The sequence below is a fragment of the Chiloscyllium plagiosum genome, chromosome 27, assembly GCF_004010195.1.
Source record: "Chiloscyllium plagiosum isolate BGI_BamShark_2017 chromosome 27, ASM401019v2, whole genome shotgun sequence".
Taxonomy (NCBI): Eukaryota; Metazoa; Chordata; class Chondrichthyes; order Orectolobiformes; family Hemiscylliidae; genus Chiloscyllium; species Chiloscyllium plagiosum.
In genome coordinates, this window is record NC_057736.1 from 31,674,537 (window position 1) to 31,694,578 (window position 20,042).

General features: G+C 38.3%; 1 protein-coding gene across 7 annotated transcripts in view; it reads left to right on the top strand.

Moving 5' to 3' along the window:
- Window positions 1-20,042, top strand: part of zmym4.1 (zinc finger MYM-type containing 4, tandem duplicate 1) — a 207,780-nt gene that overhangs the window by 135,055 nt on the left and 52,683 nt on the right. For 6 of the 7 annotated variants that reach the window (XM_043717850.1, XM_043717848.1, XM_043717849.1 and 3 more), the window contains 4 exons: window positions 3,300-3,467; window positions 10,051-10,129; window positions 13,460-13,724; window positions 19,814-19,976. In XM_043717850.1, coding sequence (XP_043573785.1) covers window positions 3,300-3,467; window positions 10,051-10,129; window positions 13,460-13,724; window positions 19,814-19,976 — 675 coding nt within the window. The remainder of the gene's footprint in view (window positions 1-3,299; window positions 3,468-10,050; window positions 10,130-13,459; window positions 13,725-19,813; window positions 19,977-20,042) is intronic. The other variant, XM_043717851.1, reaches the window with a different exon arrangement.

Consider the following 20,042-nt stretch of genomic DNA (forward strand, 5'->3'; position numbering starts at 1 on the left):
AAACCACGACACCACTTTTTAATTTAAAGACTTATCCAAGGCTTTAGTTATGCAATTCGCCAGCACTCCACATAAGGAGCAAGAATTTCAAACCTGTTAAACAAGCTCAACACTGAGGCTCCTTCAGCATGACATCCTGGATCGATCTACCTGGCTCATATTTTCCTGACCCTGACCACTGATTGAATTTGAGGTAGTTAATCTAAGGGCTGTGACTGTCTCCTGTACAGTGTCCAAGTAACTCTTTGCCCCTCGTTGACTTGTGGCTGTATTCAAAACTCAAACTCCAGCTTATCAACTCTGAGCTGGAGTTCCTCCAATACTTTTTACATACAGTGACTATGAACCGTAGTCCGGTCCACCAGTTCCCACATCGTGCAGTTACAACACATCATCTCTATTTTAATTATTTAATTCTTAATTTGAATTTCAAAAAGTTTGTACGCTTCTTTTAGATTGCATCTTGTAAATATTTCCCCTATTTACCTTTGATCTGAAAGTAACCTGTAATAGTCAAATTAGCTCCTAAGATCAACCAATGAACTGACAGTTTATCCGTGAGGTCACACTTTTGTGCTGGCTCCCTGATCCTGGACTTCATCCTGTTAAAAGTCAGCCACACCAAAAGCAAGTACCTCTTTCGCTCTGCAGAGAACCCCCAATTTGTCTCCAAATTCCCTGAATTGTATACTCACTCAGGCTGTGTCTCACTGTGGTTGTGACCTCTCCTTCCTTGACTGGCAAAGCTTACTTATACCAAGCCATGATTTCACCACACAAGTCAAGCCTAAACACTTTGAGGGAGTGCTGAGTCTGTCTAGAGATGTCATCTTTAACAGGAAATGTTGCATTACGACCCTGTCTGGCCCTTCAGGTGGATATATAAGCAAGGCATGCCACTGTTTTGATTAGCAGGGGACTTATCTCCAGTTATCCAGTAATCAACATTCTCAAAGCAGATTATATGGTCATTATCACAATACTGTTTGTGGGACTTTTCTGTGCATACGTTGGCTTTTTTCCTTCTCTGCATTACAATAATAATGACACTTCAAAAATGCTTTGTAACTTATGAGGTGCAATATAAATGAGGGTCTTTATTGCTTGTGCCGACCAGTTGTATTTAACCAGTTTGTGCAGTGTAAAAAAGAAATGCTCCCTTAGCTGATAAGGTAACATATTAAGAACTTAGATTTAAATTACAATGAATAATTAAATTAAATTTAAAAATAAATGGTGCTGGTCATCAACATTTTAAACACTGAACAGCTTCAAGAGCATGCAGTCCTATTAGGCTTAATGTAGACATACTTTTAATATTCTTCCACTGAATTCTAATTTAATAACTTGATCTTTTTGCTGCAAAATAATAATGGATGTAACAGCTTCACAGCTGATCTTTGCTTAAAAGTCTGTGGTGCGTAAGCCAGTTTGACTTAAAGATCACTTTCCCATGAATTATTCGGTTCCCTTTCTTAGAAGTCCATAGCTATAGTGTGAAAGAAATGTGTAAAATTAGTTTAATTAGGCAGCCCTCAAAACTATTTGACTGCTTATCAGTGAAAATAATCATTTTACCTGGAGATCATTGTAAGCAAATTACATTGTAATCTTTTTTCTTAAACTTCACCAATACAGTTTGACAAATCCATTTTAAATGTAGATCATTTTGTGATATAGCAGCACTGAGGTATTTGTAGAAATTGGAGTAATTATTCCATCTTAACAGATTGAAATTAATTTACGAGCTTCTTTACTTCAGGACACCTAAATTTTATTGTATGCAACTTTAGAAAGGATTCAAATTGCTATTTCAAATAAAATATCCCTAGCTAGAACATTGCAGTAGTTTATTCCCATAATATGGTTCAATCCATGTTTCCTTTTACATAACTTCAAATACACTCCTTCCAAGCCCCTCAAAGCCGCATATGTCTAATATACTGTTAAGCTAAGATGTTTTCAAGGCCTATGCTTCAGCTGGTCAGCAGGAGCAAATTTCCATCCAATGGAGTTTGTGCTCTGACGCTGAAAACATAAAATAAGTTGAATAAAATTGGTCAGTCATTTTCAATGAAATGAATACCTCAACTAGTAGGCTGCTCTGGAAGGTTAGATCATATGGGTTCAGGGGGAGCTAGCAAATTGGATACACAATTGGCTTGTTGGTAGGAAGCAGAGAGTAATCATGGAATGATGCTTGTCGGACTGGAGGCCCGTGACTAGTGGCATACCTCGGGTCAGTGCTGGGCCCGTTGCTGTTTGTTAACTATATCAGTGATTTGGATAAGAATGTACAAGGCATGATTAGTAAGTTTGCAAGTGACGCTGAATTGGTGGAATCGGAGATAGTGAGGAAGGTTATCTGAAATTGCAGCAGGACCTTGATCAGCTGCGGAAATGGGCCAAGAAATGGCACACGGAGTTTAATGTAGATAAATGTGAAATCTTGCATTTTGGAAAGTCAGATCAAGGTGGGAATTTCATGTTGAATGGTAGGGTCTAAAGGAATGCGGTGGAATAGAGGGACCTTGGAGTTCAAGTTCACAGTTCCCTGAAAGTGGAGTCAGAGGTAGAAAGGGCAGTAAAGAAGGCTTTTGGCACACTGGCATTGAGTATAGAAGTTGGGAAGTCATATTGAAGTTGTATAGTATGTTGGTGAGGCCGCACCTGGATTATTCTGTTGGTCACCTTGCTATAGAAGGGATGTTATTAAGCTGAAAAGAGTGCAGAAGAAAGTTACAAGGATGTTGTGAAGACTCAAGGGTTTGAGATACAGGGGGAGGTTGGACAAGCTAGGACATTTTTCTTTTGAGTGTTGGAGACTGAAGGGGGATCTTATGGAAGTGTATAAGATCATGAGATGCATGGATAGGGTGAATGTATTCAGTCTTTTGCCCAATGTTGGGGAATTGAGGACTATAGGGCATCATTTTAAGGTTAGAAGGGAAAGAATAAAAGGGAACCTGAGGGGCGAAGTTTTTACACAGAGTGTACACATATGGAATGAGCTGCCAGTGTGGAAGTGGTTGAAGTGGGTACAATAACAACATTTAAAAGGCATTTGGACAAGTACATGGGTAGGAAAGGTTTAGAACGATTTGGAAATGGGGTTAGCATGTTTGGACATTTTGGTCGGCATGGACCAGATTGGGCCAATGGGCCTGTCTCCGTGTTGTTGGCCTCAATGACTCTCAGGTAATTTGAATGAAGTGATTAAACTCGCAATGGTTGGTGAGCTAAACTTCAGATATAAACATTAAGGAGTTAAAAGAGTTTTCACAGAATTTTTTTTCTAGGAAAAGAGTTCAAATTTACACCGACATACTGAAGCTCTTAAAAGCGCTTCCAACTCAATTTTTATACCGGGTATGAAAATAAAAGATGAACCTTTAGATGAAGGATATGAGAAAGCCTTGGCACCACAAGAAGGTGCAAGAATTAAGGACGAACCTGATTCTTTACAGGTATAGTTAAGTTGTTTTATCTCTTGTTCTATTGTTATTATTCGTATTAAAAGCTGAACAAGTAAAATGAAGAATAAGGTAATAAGGTGTTCTATAATGTTATTACAAGTTAAATACAAATTTAGTGCCTTTTAGCAATGCTGAATTTAGCACAGATATGTTATTCTTTGCATTGGAGCCCTTCTTTTGCATTCGCTATTAATTCACAGAACAGCCTTCACATTGCTTGGATAATGCTATATTTCTGCAAGTAATGACAGGGTGAAATGGAACAATTTTTCCAGCTCCAAATGTATTCATGCTTTACCCTCAAAGAAAACAAATTTATTTTTGATGCAAGAACACCGTAATTGTTATTTTCCAACATAAAGGTAGTTTGCAGCTTCAGTTTTCTCTTGTAACAGTAAACCATTATTATTCTTGCTGAAACCACAGACAATTGATGTTGATTAGGTGTTCCTTTGTGGGAGCCTGTCTGTGCTTGAAATAATTCACAGTGGTATTGGATAGTGATTGGAAATCCTGGTTGACTTTTCAAACTTTTGGCGTGGTGATTCAGTGATTAGCATTGTTGTCTTTCAGCACCAGGGACCCAGGTTCAATTCCAGCCTCGGACGACTGTCTGTGGAGTTTGCACATTCTGCCTGTGTCTATGTGGATTTCCCCCGGGTACTGCAGTATCTGTCCACAAACCAAAGATGTTCATGTTAGGTGGATTGGCCTTGCTAAATTGCCCATCGTGTCCAGGGATGTGCAGGCTAGGTAGGTTAGCCATGGCAATTGCAGGGTGATAAGGGTACTGGGTGTGGGTGGGATGCTCCTCGGAGTGTCTGTGTGGGCTCGATGGGCCAAAGGGCCTATTTCCATAATGTAGGGATTCTATGATCATTTCCAATCTGCATATACTAAAGTTATGTACATACATCTGCTCTCTTGGCAAGTGCATTCCACAAATTAATAACCTTTTGACTGAAAGATTACTTCCCATCTCTGCCTTCAATGAGAGGCCCCTCATTTATAAACTATGTCCCCTATTTGTACCCTCTCCTACAAGGAGAAACACACTTTTTGCATTCACCCTGTCAAGTCCTCTCAGGAGTTTGAGTATCTCAGTAAGACCACTTGTCATTATTTTAAACTGCAAAGGATACAGGCCCAATCTGCCTAACTTTGCTCAGAAGGTAACTTCTTCATGCTGGTAGTCAGACGTGTAAACCTTCTCTACGCTGTTCATGGAACCAAGTCCTTTTCTAAATAAGGATACCAAACTGTACATGGAAATCCAGATGTGATCTTATCAACCTCATAACAATTGTAGCAGAAGGAGGGATAGTTAGTAAGTTTGCAGATGACGCCAAAATTGGAGGTGCAGTGGACAGCAAAGAAGGGTACTTCAAAGTACAATGGGGCCTTGATATGATGGGCCAATGGGCTGAGGGTGGCTGATTGAGTTTAATTTAGATAAATGTGAAGTGCTGCATTTTGGAAAAACAAATCAGAGCAGGACTTCTACACTGAATGGTAAGGTCCTATGGAGTGTTTCTGAACAAAGAGACCTTGAAATGCAGGTTCATAGTTTCTTGAAAGTAGAGTCGCAGGTAGATAGGATAGTGAAGAAGGCATTTGTTATGCTTTGCTTTATTGGTCAGAGCATTCAGTATAGGTGTTGGGAGGTCATGTTGCAGCTGTACAGGACATTGATTAGGCCGCTTTTGGAATATTGCATACAATTCTGGTCTCCTTCCTATTGGAAGGATGTTGCAAAACTTGAAACGGTTCAAAAAATACTTACAAGGATGTTGCCAGGTTTGGAGGATTTGAGCTACAGGGAGAGGCTGAATAGGCTGGGTCTGTTTTCCCTGGAGCATCGAAGGCTGACGGGTGGCCTACTAGAGGTTTATCAAATCATGAGGAGCATGGATAAGATAAATAGATGAAGTCTTTTCCCTCTGGTGGGGGAGTCCAGAACTAGAGTGCATAGGTTTAGGGTGAGAGGAGAAAGATATGAAGGGGACCCTCGTGGACAACTTTTCCACGTAGAGGGTACTGCGTGTATGGAATGAACTTAAGAGGAAATGGTGGATGCTGGTACAAATACAGCATTTAAAAGGCATCTGGATGGGTATATGAATAGGAATAGAGGAATATGGTCCAAGTGCTAGGAAATAGGACGAGATTAGGTTAGGATAACTGGTCGGCATGGAAGAGTTTGACCAAAGGGTCTTTGTCTGTGCTGTACATCTCTAGGACTCTATAACTTCCCTATTTTTATTTTCCATTTCCTTTGCAATAGATGGCTCCATTCCATTTGCCTTCCAAGTCACTTGCTGTACCTGCATATTAATCTCTGTGGCTCAGATTTCTGTAATCTCTCCATTTAATAATATGTTCTTTGCTATTTGTTCAGCTATTATGGAAAGTTCATGTTTTACTACATTTTACTCCAATTCCCGTGTTTTTGCCCAATCACTGAACCAATTTATTCATTTGCAAACTGCTTATTTCCACTTCATGTGTTAGTGTCCTACTTGCCTTTGAATCATCAGCCAATTCAGTTACTATTTTGTTTGTCCATTCATCTAAGTAATTGAGATAAATATTAAGGAGTGAGGCCCCAGCACTGATCCCTGTGGCACTCCACTGGTTACATCTTGCCAACCTGAAAACAACCCATTTATGTTTAATCTGTTTCCTTTAAGCCAACCAGCCCGCTGTTGAGACTTTTACATCTTACTCAATGAGGTCTCATTTTATGTTGTAATCTTTGATGTGGCATCTTGTCAAAAGCCTTCTGGAAATCCAAATGCACCTCCTTCACACACATTCTCTGGGAAAAAATATTAGTCTGCTTGTAATTTCCTTCTTTTTTTCTCTTTCTTTTTATGAATGGAGGAGTTACAGTCACTATTTTTCGTTCTGATGGGAGCTTCCCAGAATCCATGGAACATTATAAATTTAAAAGCAGCGACCACTTTTAAGCCCTGAGGATGAAGTCCATCAGAACCATACATTTTATTAACATTAAATTCTAATGCAGGTAGTTCTCCTATAACACCGTAGTTGCATTCTAGCAAAATCTTGCTTAATAGAAAATCACTTAATGCAAGGAAAAGTGGTGTTCGGGGCAGACCAGCAAAACATATCACTCATGACTGCTCAAAAAGCATCTGAATGTCTAACACAAAGTATAGCACAACCTGAATAAAGGTTGAAATCATATTAACGAAACAAAAGTAAGTTTAACACGGTACATTTAAAAAAAATAAGAAAGCTGCTCTCTGTACAGTACCTCTCTCAGAAAGCTGCTCTGTTGGCAGCTGACATCGGCGCATGCGCAGAAAGGCACGAAGACCAGCACCAACGTTGCGCATGTGCGGGTACTGTTGCATGCACAGAACGGTAAGAACATCGGCGCATGCGCAGAACAGCACGGAGATTTCGGTGTGCACCTCGACACATGCGCAGGACGAAGTGCGCGAACCGATTCCCGCTGAAATCACGCTATTGCCGACGGAGGTAAGCGTTCTCCAAAATACCATTCCCTACTTCAGCGACATTATAGTCAAATCGCGCTGCCGAAACGCACGTTTTCCCAGAACGAGCAGTAATATAATTTTCTAAGCACCTTTTCCATGGTTTTTGTAATTTTTTCAAAATAGTTCTTTCTTCCCTTTCACCTCATGATTTACACATGCTTCTGGAGTGCTTTGTTATCTCCTACAGTGAAGACAGACACTGAATATATCTTCAGCGCATCTGCTGTTTATTCTTTCCTATTATTAGAACCCTAATCAGATTGTGCAGGACCAATGAGCACTGTAGTTACTCTTTTCCTTTTTAAGTACCTCTATAAATTTTTTATTCAAACTAGCTTTCTCTCATAATATAATTTCTCCCTCCTTCTTATTCTTATAGTCATTCTTCGCTTTTGTTTTATATTCCATCCAGAATAATGAGCCTTTTTCAATGTGATACCATGTTTAATCTTTTGTGGTTTTCCATGAATGATGCATCCTTTTCCTGGAGCCTGTCTTTCTTAACGGAATGTATTTTTACTGAGGTTTATGAAATACTTCTTTCACTGCACTTCTGCTGACCTATCCCTTAATGAACTTGCTGGTTCACTTTTCTGTCTTCTAAGCCTGATTCTTGCCTTAATTTAACTTCAAGACACTGGTCTTAGACCCACAAGTTTCTCCCTCAAATCGAATGTGAAATTTAATTATGTTGTAACAGATGCTTACATCATGAGGGTTTTAATTAATTCTGTCTCGTTAACCTTATCAGGTCTCGAATAACCCGTACAATTATCGTGTCTTGAATATGTCACTCTACAAAACTCTCCTAAAAATATGCTACAAACTAAGTTTCCAGTCTACCTTTGCTAATCTGATTAATCCAGTCTATATATAGACTAAAGTCACCCATGATTATTGCCGTATAATTTTTATAAGCCCGTATTATTTCCTACCATGTACCCCATCCAGCAGTGCAGTTACTGTTAGAGAACCTATAATCTCGTCCCACAAGTGACGACTTCTACTTTCTACTTTTTAACTCTACCCAAACTGATTCTCTATTTGACCTTTAGAATTAGAGTCCCCTCACTATTTTAACAATGCCGTACTTTGTCAGAGCTGTGCCATAACCTTGTCTTAGCTCCTTACCCTTCTGAAATGTCGTGTACTCTTGAATATTCAAATTCCAGTCTTAATCATCTTCCAGCTGTGTGTTTGTGATGGCTGTGAGATCATCCATCTTTTTATTTCAGATATTGATTCATGTTGTTATGAATGCTACCTGCATGCCGCCTTCTTGTCCATTGACCAAACTTCTTTCCATGTTAGTACCCTACATGATCCCTTTCCCTGCCTATTAACCTAATATGTGGCATTTATTGAATGCCTTTTGGAAATCCTAGTATAATGCATTTACTGGTTTCGCTTTATCTAGTTTACGAGCTAGAACAGTACAGCTTCCATTTTCCCCACTTCCAGTGTCCCATGACTCATTCAGAACATATTTCTTCTACGCCAGTCTTTAACCAGATATTCATCTACCCAATTTACCCTTGGACAATCAGCTTTTGCCTCGTCATAACCCAGAGATCATTACCTTTGACAAATGCCTTTTAATTTTGCTTTTCATTGCTTGTATTCCCTATACAAAACCTCTTTCCTGGCCTTATCTATGTCATTGGTACTTACGTGGACTGTGACAACTGGATTCTCCTCACCCCATTGGAAGTTTCTGTGCAACCCAGTGCATGTATTCTGAATCCTGCTGCAGGGCAAGCAACACAGACTTCTAGATTTTTGCTTTTGGGTGCAAAGAACTGTATGTCTGTTCCCTGACTGTATTGTCATAGAGTCACAGAGATGTACAGCATGGAAACAGACCCTTTAGTCCAACTCGTCCATGCCGACCTTGTATCCTAAATTAATCTCGCCCCATTTGCCAGCACTTGGCCCGTAACCTTCTAAATCCTTCCTATTCATGAACGCGTCCAGATGCCTTTTAAATGTTCCACCACTTCCACTGGCAGTGTCCTGTTTTATCACCCCATTCCTATTAACTACCCCACTTGAATGGATTCCTGTGCCACTCTGCTGTGGTCGCTGTGCACATCCACCTTGCAGGTCCTGCTTTGTTTATATTTTTTGTTTTTGTATTGTTTTTCTTTTATACTCCTCATGGAACAAACAACAGTAGAGCAATTGTAGCAAGTAAGTTGCTGCACTGACGTCAGTTAACTCTGTACTAATCCAGATTGACCATTTAGAAAAGATACACTTCTTTACCATTGATTCTATTAAGCCTTAACTACTTTTATTTCCCAGTGTCTGGACTGAGTCCAAGACTTTGCTGTATAGAACATGCTGTTGTCCTAGTACTCATATTGTTAGTTAGAATCAATTCATATGACACAATCATGTGTTTGAGAAATCTGTAAAGTGTTTGATATATGCAGTGCAATGTTTTCAAGTGGATATTTTGCTTACTGCATGGCTCCACTAGACCAATGAGAAGAAATTCTATAAATTCTATAAAAAGAAATAAGCAGCTACTTTGCTTGGACATAAATGATGTATTGGCCTTTTCCAAATAATGTTTTGGGGTCTTTAAGGCACTAAATTGCCATAAACAGAATATGCTAGATACTCTGAACAGGCCAAGCAGCATCCATGGAGAGAGAAGCCGAGCCAACATTTAAAGTTGATCAGAATGGATCAATCTTTTCATTTTTGTTTTGGATTTCCAGCATTTGCAGAATTCAGCTTTTCTGTTTTGAAGGATGATACCTTCATAATTCTTCTGTACAGTATTGCTAAGGTTGTATGTTTAAGCCCAGTGTTGGAGTCAGAAGCAAGAATGTTGTTGAATAAACCTATTTTTTCCAAATTGCTTTTCTTTCTTATCTGTAGCATAATATGTTGATGAACTATGGTAACTCCTAAAAGTCACTCAGTTTAATGCTTATCATTTTTCAATAATCTCAAAAGTGCTACTATAAACTAAATACAAGACTGATCGTTTCTGTCTGTGCAAGTGTGAAAGCAAATTTTTTAATTTTTAATTTCAGGGGTACGGTCAACATTCCAAGTCTCAGGAATCTGATATCCGAATCAGTGCAGTGTTTTCCGTGAGCGGTAGTCCACTTGGTAAGCATTGTATAATACTCTTGCTGATCTAAGGGCTAATGACTTTCTCCATAGATGGAGGTATCTTAAAAGCACGGGGGAACATACTTGTGCGTTGTGCTGTTTAACACTTTTAATTTGAATGAAACTACACTAAACAGGTCTGTATTGGAGAAGAGGTGAGAATTCTTAAAAGGGAGCCCCTTCATGGAAATTCCTAAGAATTGTTTGTCGGAAACAAGCAGCTCTTAAGCATTTCTGTTTCTCAAATTCTGCATAAAACAACAGCCTTGGGAACTTAGCCAGGAATGAAGAGTAGGAAGGGCGAGTTTTTTAAAAAAAAATCACAAGGCTGAAGGATTGAAATATATTTCCATTGACTGCATTCCTCCGATGCTTTGCTGATGTACATAAATCGTAGTTTGCTCCCAGATTTGAAATTCAGATGGTTCGTCCTGCTACTACATTTTCATTAAAGCCATCAGTATTCTGGGGAACAAATATGAATGATGAATTGCCAGTTGAAACTGTTTATTCCAATCATATTAGGGTTCATGGCCGTGTACTATACTGAAGTTTGAATAGAATTTTGTCCCATTGCAAGCATCTTCTACTTAACATGTCGAGATTTGCTGCTAACTATTCATAGTGCTCTCCTGCTCAGGGTGAGGTAATCGAAATCTATCTGTTGCTCTTTTTAAAGATGTTAGTAATTGTCAGTGCAGTCCAGTTGCACAGATCAGTTTGGTGGTAGATTGTTGTTCAGGCGTAGTGTTACTAGTCTTTAGAAGTTAGTTTTATTGTTGAAAAGTCGTTACTTGGAATTGACTAACTTTTTACATCTGAGCATTGATTATTCTTTAGAAAGCTACTCAACATCTCTCAAATGCATACCACAGAATCATAGACTGAAAAGAATGCTACTGCTTGTGCTTTTATACCTTGTCCTGTTTTTGCCTTAGCCTAGCATTCTGGCGTAACTGCTCCGCTGGGAAGTAATGGCAAAAACTGATCAGTGCTCTGTTCAGAGAGCCAGATTTGAGCTAAGGGCAGTGTATGGAATAAAGAAATGCTAACATTCTGAGCAGAGCATCAAAGATGAAAGGCTGAGAAGTTTGCAGGCCAAGTTAATCACTAAGTGGATTATATCATAAACATGCAAAATTCTGGAAGTACTCAGGAGCTCTAGGAGCATGTATAGAGAAAGATGCAGAGTTAAAGTTTGAGGTCAATGCCTTTGCATCAATTTTGCCCCTTGGCTGGTTTTGTTGTTTCTCTTTTTCTTTCATTTCTTTTTTTTTTGCTTTCACGTGACAGCTGTTCATTATTTTGTCATTCACATTACATCTAGATATGTCTATAGGGTCCTGTTACCACTCACAAGGAGTTTGCACCACGAACTCTATTATCATTTGATTTGTTCTATCTTCCACCCTGTTACAGACCTCCTGTTCTTTTTGTCACCCTCCTCCTTTCAAATTGCTTATAACTTAGTGGTTTCCCAGTTCTGATGAGCGATCACTGATCTGAAATGCCAACTCCCCCTCTCCCCATGGATGCTGACACCTGCTTGAGTATTCCCATTATTTTCGGTTTCTGTTTCACATTTTTACCATTTGCAATATTTTTGTTTGGAATGCTGTTGTATTCAATTATTCCTAGTAAAATTCCAGCAATGGAAGTGTTGTGCAATTGAAATGCAGATTCTATTTCTGTGGATTACTGTTTAATTATAAAATTGAAAGATTGGTGAAACATATACATTCTAAAATTCACTCCTCCAGTGAAAGTGAATTTTGGTAAGATTTGGTTTCTATTTGTTATTTCTTTGCATTTAAGTTTCCACGTTCACTGCGTAGCTACTGTGATAGGTTTGAATCTTGCTTTTAAACATGACCTAAGAAGTATACCGACAGTGGAATTAAATGTCATTCGCTTTAACCATCTCAACACTTGCTCGAGCTCTTGTGGACGCTTCACTTTCGTTGTCATTTCCCAAGTTCCTGATCGACATTCTTGTATGTCCAGTTACAAATGGTGTTTAAGGTTCACGGTTGATGCCTATGTACCATTCTCTCAGTACTTTCAGTCCTGAATACAAACAGTTGAACTCTACCCTAATAGTGAAGTGGAGGTGCTGGAGAGTGAAGATACACAGATTACCCTACTGATTTAGAAGCATAGTGAAACCACGTAGAGAATTGTAGATTAAACATGACTGTGGACTCTGAAATAATCACTTGGGGTCAAAGTATTCCGATGATTGAAAAATGTTTATGAAATATATTCTCAACTCTCTTAAGCAAGAAAGAAAAACTGATTTTGTAAGGTGCTGTTGAATATTTTACCAAACACAGTCTATTAGAAAGCACTGAGATTTGTAATTGTTTTTACTATATCCTAAATTTTGAATGTGCCGCTTGTTCAATTTAATAATTCTACACTGATGTTGCCTCCATTTGTGCAAATATTCACTTCGAAAGGAATCGTATTTGTAAAGAAATAGTAGCAAAATCTCCAGTTCTTTTCCTTGCTGATTTCAGCCTCTTCCCTCCTGGCTGGATTATGGTTTTATAGGTGTCAGTTGCCCTGCTGATTTTGGCAGTGAGGTCAGTGAGACTTTTAGCTGTGGGATCATCAAAACTGGGCAAAATCTGTTTTGTTCTAATGTTGAATAAAGATGTACAATTTAACAGACATCTGTAGATGGCGATGAGGAATAGAATTTTCTTTCCTTTGCCTGAAGGAGGTTGAAGCAAGTTACAGAATTCATATCGCTGCTCCTGACTGACAGCAAACTCAGAATCACCTTGATGGTTCACCAGGTTTACACACTAAATTATCACAAATGCTTCCTCAATGTTTTTTCAATCTTTCTACTTTTGTATTTCAGAGAATAATTACTTAGTGCCTTTGTAATATGAACAAACATAACATTTTAAACAGGACAGATTAAAGACCGCATTCTAACACGAATCACAGCATTTTGTGAGATGGCTTCTGCAGGATTTGTTCTGTTCTTGAGCATTTGATTTGGAGCAGTTGACTTGAAGTAATTAGCCGGTGGCACCATTTTCCCCAATAATTGATCGTTTTACTGGCATGTGTGAAAGCAGTGCACGTTCCTGCCTTTTTTATACCAGGGCCAAAAATCATAACTGTCCTACTTTGAGAAGCATCGGTAGAGGCTGCACTTAGTGTGTAGAGCTAGGGGAGAAATGTCGAAAGGGAAGTGTTTGTGCTTTCAAAAGGAAAAGAACACATCAAGGCACAAACACACGGCAGATGTAAATTTATATTTGCTTTCTTCATATTTGTCTCAATTAAAGACATTGTCTTATTGTATTGCAGTATCCCAATTGGTACAGCAAAATACGTCAAATGCTCTCAACACAGCAAAGTCATCTGCAGGTGGCAGTGGGCAGACAGCTTCAGCTCCTATGAGTGTACGGGTCACTTGTTCAGGATGTAAGAAGATTTTAAAGAAGGGACAGACTGCCTATCAGAGGAAAGGTTCAACCCAGCTGTTCTGTTCCACCCTCTGCCTTACTGGACTCTCAGCATCGACTCCAAGACTTCTCCCTCCTCCGAAAAAATCCTGCTATCTCTGCAACAAGTATGACCTCGCTTTAATCTAATAGTATTTATTTAAATTGTCAATTCTGAGCTGAAAATCAGAGGTCTTCCCTGAAAGTTTATTTATCTAACAATAGTTAGCATACGAAAATGAGCTCTCAACTGAGTAGCTCGTATATCTATTTTGGTGAGTACAGCAATTGCTGTAAAACCTTATCCAACAAATAAAAAAGTTAATCAGTGGAAATAACAATTGTTTATAGGAATGATATCCTTGAGCAATTTTAAATTGCCCACCTTTTTAAATCGCATGTGAACTGTTCAATTAGATTATTACCTTCGACCCACCCTGAAGTATCTATTTATACCTTAATCTGCATTTTCTTTTTGAAATAAGGTCATATTAAACTCAGCCACTACCCTAATCAAATAACTTTGCTCATCAGGATTGCACATACAATGTCTAAATTAATTGGAAATTGTCTATTCAAGTCACCAATAGATTTTGTGTCCATAATAAGTAACTTGATTTTACAGAGGGACTATACTGATTTATTATGGACAATTTTACAGATAAAAATTATTTGAACTTGCCTTCCAAGTGTTAGGAGTATATGTTATATAGTAAAAATATAAATGCATGGATTATGAAAAACTAGGTTATTGGACTGTTGTGACTTATCTGAGTTGAGGTTTATCATGTGGTTTCTTGGAAATTACACGTCAGACCAGAGAGAACTGTGGATTATTTGCTGTTTACTGGAATTTTGGAAGATTATCCAACAAAACATTTTAAGAAATAAGAGGTGGGTTTTATAGCTTTATTGCAGGACCAAAGACTTGGAGAAGTTTTTAGATTTGTGCTGTTTGTTACCCAGCAGCGTGCTGTGGGGTCAGGTTGCTCTGTGTTTTCATAGACCTGAGATGTGAATTGATGAAGATTGTAACAAAAAAAGCAGCACTCGCTCTGTCAGTAATAGAGAAACAAAGCAAAACCAGCAGTGTTCTCTCTGAAATATTTGTGAAATCCCATCATTTAAATTTTAGGCTTCCTAACTGTTACCCATTTGAATCTGAAGTCTGGTCTGAAGATCTTCCAACGCGCAGTGACTGTCAGCAATTTGATTTCATTGACAGGAAAGGAAGTCAACCTACACTATCTTCTGAACTTGTACCCTTGACCTGCAGGGGTCTTGTTCCTTTTTGTTTTGCTAAAACTATGATATCTCTGCAGAGTTGTGCTGCCTTGTCTAGTCTTGTCTATGAATGAAGGGATGTAGTTTAATTCTGCATCGTAGTTTAATTGATAACTAGTTTGCTACTTGATTGCAGGCTAATTTTGTTTAAAGTAAACTACTTACTTTTCAGTTGATTGAAATGTGGTGAATGTCTCTGTTTTAAATCACAGTAATAAAGTGAAACAAATTCTCGCCCAAGGCTCTCTTTAGTTCCAGTTGTTTCGTATATCTGTACCTTCCAAAAAACCACTTGTGGCAGATTATCTGAAATGAATGCTTATTGGTTGCTCAGTTGATGATGAGAAATTTGTAATTTTCAAAGACTTGCAATAGTGTCAAAATATCTTATTTATCATTATGGACATGTCTTACCTGAAACAACAAAGAATCTTGATCTGTTTGTGGATGTCTGTTTAAGATGTTTCATTCCAAAATATGGGAAAACTTTTTTTTTGGGTATTCATTAATGAGATATGGCATTGACTGTTGTAAGAACCAAGGTGTCATGACTGTCATGTTTTAATGCAAAAATGTTATTTTAAAAATGTGTTTCAGTGGAAAGAAAGATATCATTTGACTTCAGCTCAAACTCTTTCTTGTTTTTCTTTATGGCCAATAAAAATTAGTTTAATTAAGTTATTGTGCCTTTAATATGAGCTGAACTTGAAGTATCCTTTTTCATTGTGTAGGCTCAAGTTTGAACATTCGTTTTGAGGTAAAAGCAATGCATGAATCAAATAACAGCACAATAAATTGCTCTTGGCCATCTGAGAGACTTGACCACAAGGTGAAGTCTGAGATTCCACTGTTGAAATGACGGATACTGTATTATTGGAGGAGCCATTTCTTGTTTGAGATATTAAACAGACTCAATGCAGTGCCCCTCATTTGGATGTAAAAGTTATCGTGGCACTATTCTGAGGAGTTGGAGAGTCCTCCCCTTTTGTCTTTCCCACAGCTGACATCAGAAACGGAGTTTACTTCATGCTGTTCAGGGGAGCTTGCTGTGTGCAAATTTTCAGTGCTGTTTCCTACCTTGCACCACTAAGTTCCAAAAGTATTTAATTGGCATTAAATACAATTGAGATAAGTGCTAATCTCTTATTTCTTTGACCACTGAGAAGGTTGGCTGTAGCTGTTTCTTGTTCATTCTACAAAGCCATAGTTGTTTATTTCCTTAAGGGTTTTACTATTTGCAACTATGGAGAAAACAATTTTGTTCCAATTTCTGTACAACCATGTGCCTGATTGGAGAGGATTGCTTTTCATTTGGATCCATATCATAAAATGATACATTACTGGTGATGGTGATTTGGGGGTGGCTAAGAATTTACGTAAACCTTGGTGTTTCAAACAGATTCCAACAAAGGTTTCAAACAGATAATCATTTTGATTACTCTCTTGTATTGATGTGTTGTGTTTTTATTGCTACTTGATGCAGCCAGCAATTATTTGAGCTGTGGATCACCCTCACTACAGCTGCTTTCATGTGAAGAAAAACTTTGTGCAACTTGTCCTAAAGTTACTCTTAAAACTCTGTACTAGTTCATTTTGTCCCACAGCCGTAATGAAACTGGAGGTATTCTGGGTCTTTATACTCTTCTAAATTGCAGTTTTACATGTTATACTCTTATGCCTGTTCAGAACCATCTTTGTTCAAGGCTGATATCACTGTCTGTCACAATAACAAAGTGCTGGAGAAACTCAGCAGATCTGGCAGCATCTGTGGATAGGGCAACAGTTAATGTTCTGAGTTCAGTATGACTCTTCAGAACTCATCCCCATCCCTCATCCTGGGATGAGGGTCGTTTGCCTCATAAGAAAGATCATTAGGTGACTTGTGTTCGACTGCCATGGAAATATCTTGACTTACTTGATGTTGTTTATCTTTGAGATTACTGATATTCAAAGCTTGTTCTTGGAGGAAATGCTTCTCCTTGATGCTCTAATTATGTGATTTTTGTAAGGCTTCTGTCATCACTTATATAATAATGTGCCTTAATCAGGAAAGGGAGAGTAGAACGTTTATAACTGGATGCTGCAAGGTGGAGCTCCAGAGGATACTCTTTTCGTACTTCTCATTCGAAGCTTGCGAATGTATCTTGCTATCTCATTATTGTCAAATTTGACAGTACAGTTTTTCTTTAACTAACACCTTGACTGTGACCTGAAGTAAAACAAAGCTCATCAGGAAATAGTTTCCGGATTTCAAAAAACAATTGCTTTTGCTGCAAATGTGATTGACCAATGCGGTCAGTTTAACAAGTGAGTAGCAGTTGCCATAGATAATATTCTTTGGATCTCAGTCTTCAAAATCTCAGTGGCCAGTCGCCACAGCCTTTCTGGAGAAAATTCCATTTTCCTACTATCCTTTTTGTTATAAGGTGCTTCCTCATTTCACTCCTAAGTGCAGTAGCTCTAATTTTTAGATCATGTTCTTATGTTCTGGATTTCCCACGGGAAGAAGTTGTTTATCTATACTTAACCATTGTAGTGATTTTAAAGATCTCATTTAGATTACCACTCCATCTGCTCAACTGAGAAGTGTAAAAACTAAGTTTGCAACTGGTCCTCACGACTTTAGTCTTGAGGACTAGGTGCTATTCTGGTGAAAATGCATTGCCTGCTTTCTCAGGACAACATAATTGCTGAGGTGTTGTCTCCAAATTTGGACACTACTTAAGATGGGTCTGACCAAGGCTTTGTACAGCTGAAGCCTCACTTTTTCACTTTTCTATTGCAGCCTGATTGAGATAAAGCTCTGCATTCCTTTGCCATTTTCAATTTTTTCTATCTGTCCACTAGCCTTTAGTGATAGATGAACATTGACACCTCTGTCTCTTGTCCACAGATTCTTGCCTGGCATCAATCATTATCTACTTTACTCCAGTGAATTCAGCCACTTCTTGCTACTTGTGTTGTCTGTGTTACCTAAGAACTTGTATTCATTCATCCAAATTGTGTGTATATAGGGCAAATTTGAGGAACACCATTTATCACCTGTCAATCAAAGAATGTACCCTTTGTCTCTATTGTATTTTCTAATTCTCAGTGAATCATAGATCCATGTCACAAAGTAATCTCTAATTTCAGTTTGTTTTTATAATTGTTTGCTTGGACCCTTGCTGCATGCCCTCTCAAACTATCAAATATCCACCATGTAAATTCTAACTTTCATTGTGGCTATAGTGTCCTTTTAAGTGCCTTTCTCCTTCATCTTACCTAAATAAATCCTATGTTGTCGATTCATAACTGCCAGCAACAGTAGCAGTTTGTGGTTTTCGTCTTAATTGTGTGTCCTTTGAGAAACAGCACTTTTTAAAAGCATCTATAGAACAAAATTAATTCAATATGGCCAGATTACAGTTCACTTCGAGATTATCCCATGGATTATGGAATAAACTAAAAGCATCCTGACGGTTGCAGAATTAAAATGGACAATTCCGAGGTATTTGAAATATTATCATTAAAGACCTCAAGTCCAAAGTGACAGTAGTTGCGTTCAGCCTTCTCAGAAATAACATTCCCAGTTAAAACTTTGACCCATGTGCTGAGAAGAGAGCAGCAAATAAGTTGGGTGTACAGGGTATGGAGGAAATATAGGGGATGGTTCAACGTGTCCAAGTGTTTGGCAGTTCAGAAGACTGAGGAGTGATGGAAAGAGAAACCAAGCAATCTTGATAGAGCAGTTTTACGTTTGGTAGCCTTTGAATAGATCCTATTATTGATACAGGTCTTTGAGTACAGAGCAGAGACTGTGTTACTGTATATGTTATGCAACTGGAAAGAAGACCAGGAAGAAAACTGAAGACCAGAAAGTGGAGGGATTGGTCAGTACACGTTGCTGCTGTTGAAATGGTGCCAGAGCCACCAGGCTGTTCAGAAGGGTCAGAGAAGAGAGCCTCCTGGAGTTGTGTGTCATCAGGGCCATCATGATTTGAGTGAGAGAAAGCTCATAGATGTTCACCTTGTGAGTGGTAGTGGGGACTTTGAATAGAATACAGCTGCTACTGAATGCGTTGTGTACCAAAACAATTGGATGGCAAATGAGGAATCCTACAAAAATAAAGCACAAGGTGGAAAAACTGAGATTACATGAAATTGCTAATTTCTGTGGGAAAATTTGTGAGTACTTATAATGCTGACAGGTGTACTTTTATGTTGACTGAAAGCAAAATGTATGTTTCTATTTGAAATATCCTTCATCTGTTAATTAATCCTTCAATAATGTTGATTTTAGTTTGGCTGGTGGAATAAAAGTTTTTAGAAGATGAAACTTGTGCAATGTGTTTTCTTTTTACAAGGTTATTGAATCCAATAGGGATTGCAACAATACTGCATTTCAGAGTAGTTCAAAGTGTTCCTGAAGACCAAGACTATATGTTGACATAATCCTTTAGCAGTCAAACATTAGATGACGATCTAAGTTAAATTCAGCCCTTGACTTTGCATTGAAGTTTATAGCCTATGGAATGAGAAAATTCTGAACCCACGCCATTAAATATACTGCTTATCTTGCATTGTCAGCATCTATAGACTTTTCTCTGCTCTTCGCCAAAGGGATGGAAAATTGGAGAAATACAAAAAATTGTATCAACCAAATGGATGTCTCTACCTGACATGTAAATCATATTTCTAGAGTATCACATCCAATACTATGTGATGCTGCACTCTGTGTGTGGACTATCTTACATGGTTTTGAAACTGCTTATTATTATTAGAGCATGCAGTGTGGTAGAAGAAATAGTTTTGAGGCTTGCACACTGGATACGAACACCATTTCAACATTTTGTTTTAATCATTTGGGAAAAGCAGCACCATTGGTTTGCATTAATGTGTTTTTAAGTTAGGCAATGGTTGAAATTATTTAAAATATGTAATTTATTTTCAGGGAAATCATGAACTTAAAAGACCTAGTAATGGGTCAGATTGACGGCAGGGGTCCATACAAGGAATTCTGTAACCATAACTGCTTGTTTGAGATGAAAAGGAAGTCTGCTTCAACGACAAATAATATCACCACCAAATGCAGCATTTGTCAGAAAGTGTCTGTAGTAAGTTGACTAACTAATCATAACTTTTTGCATTATCCACTCTTATTTCATGTGAACATGTTTGCT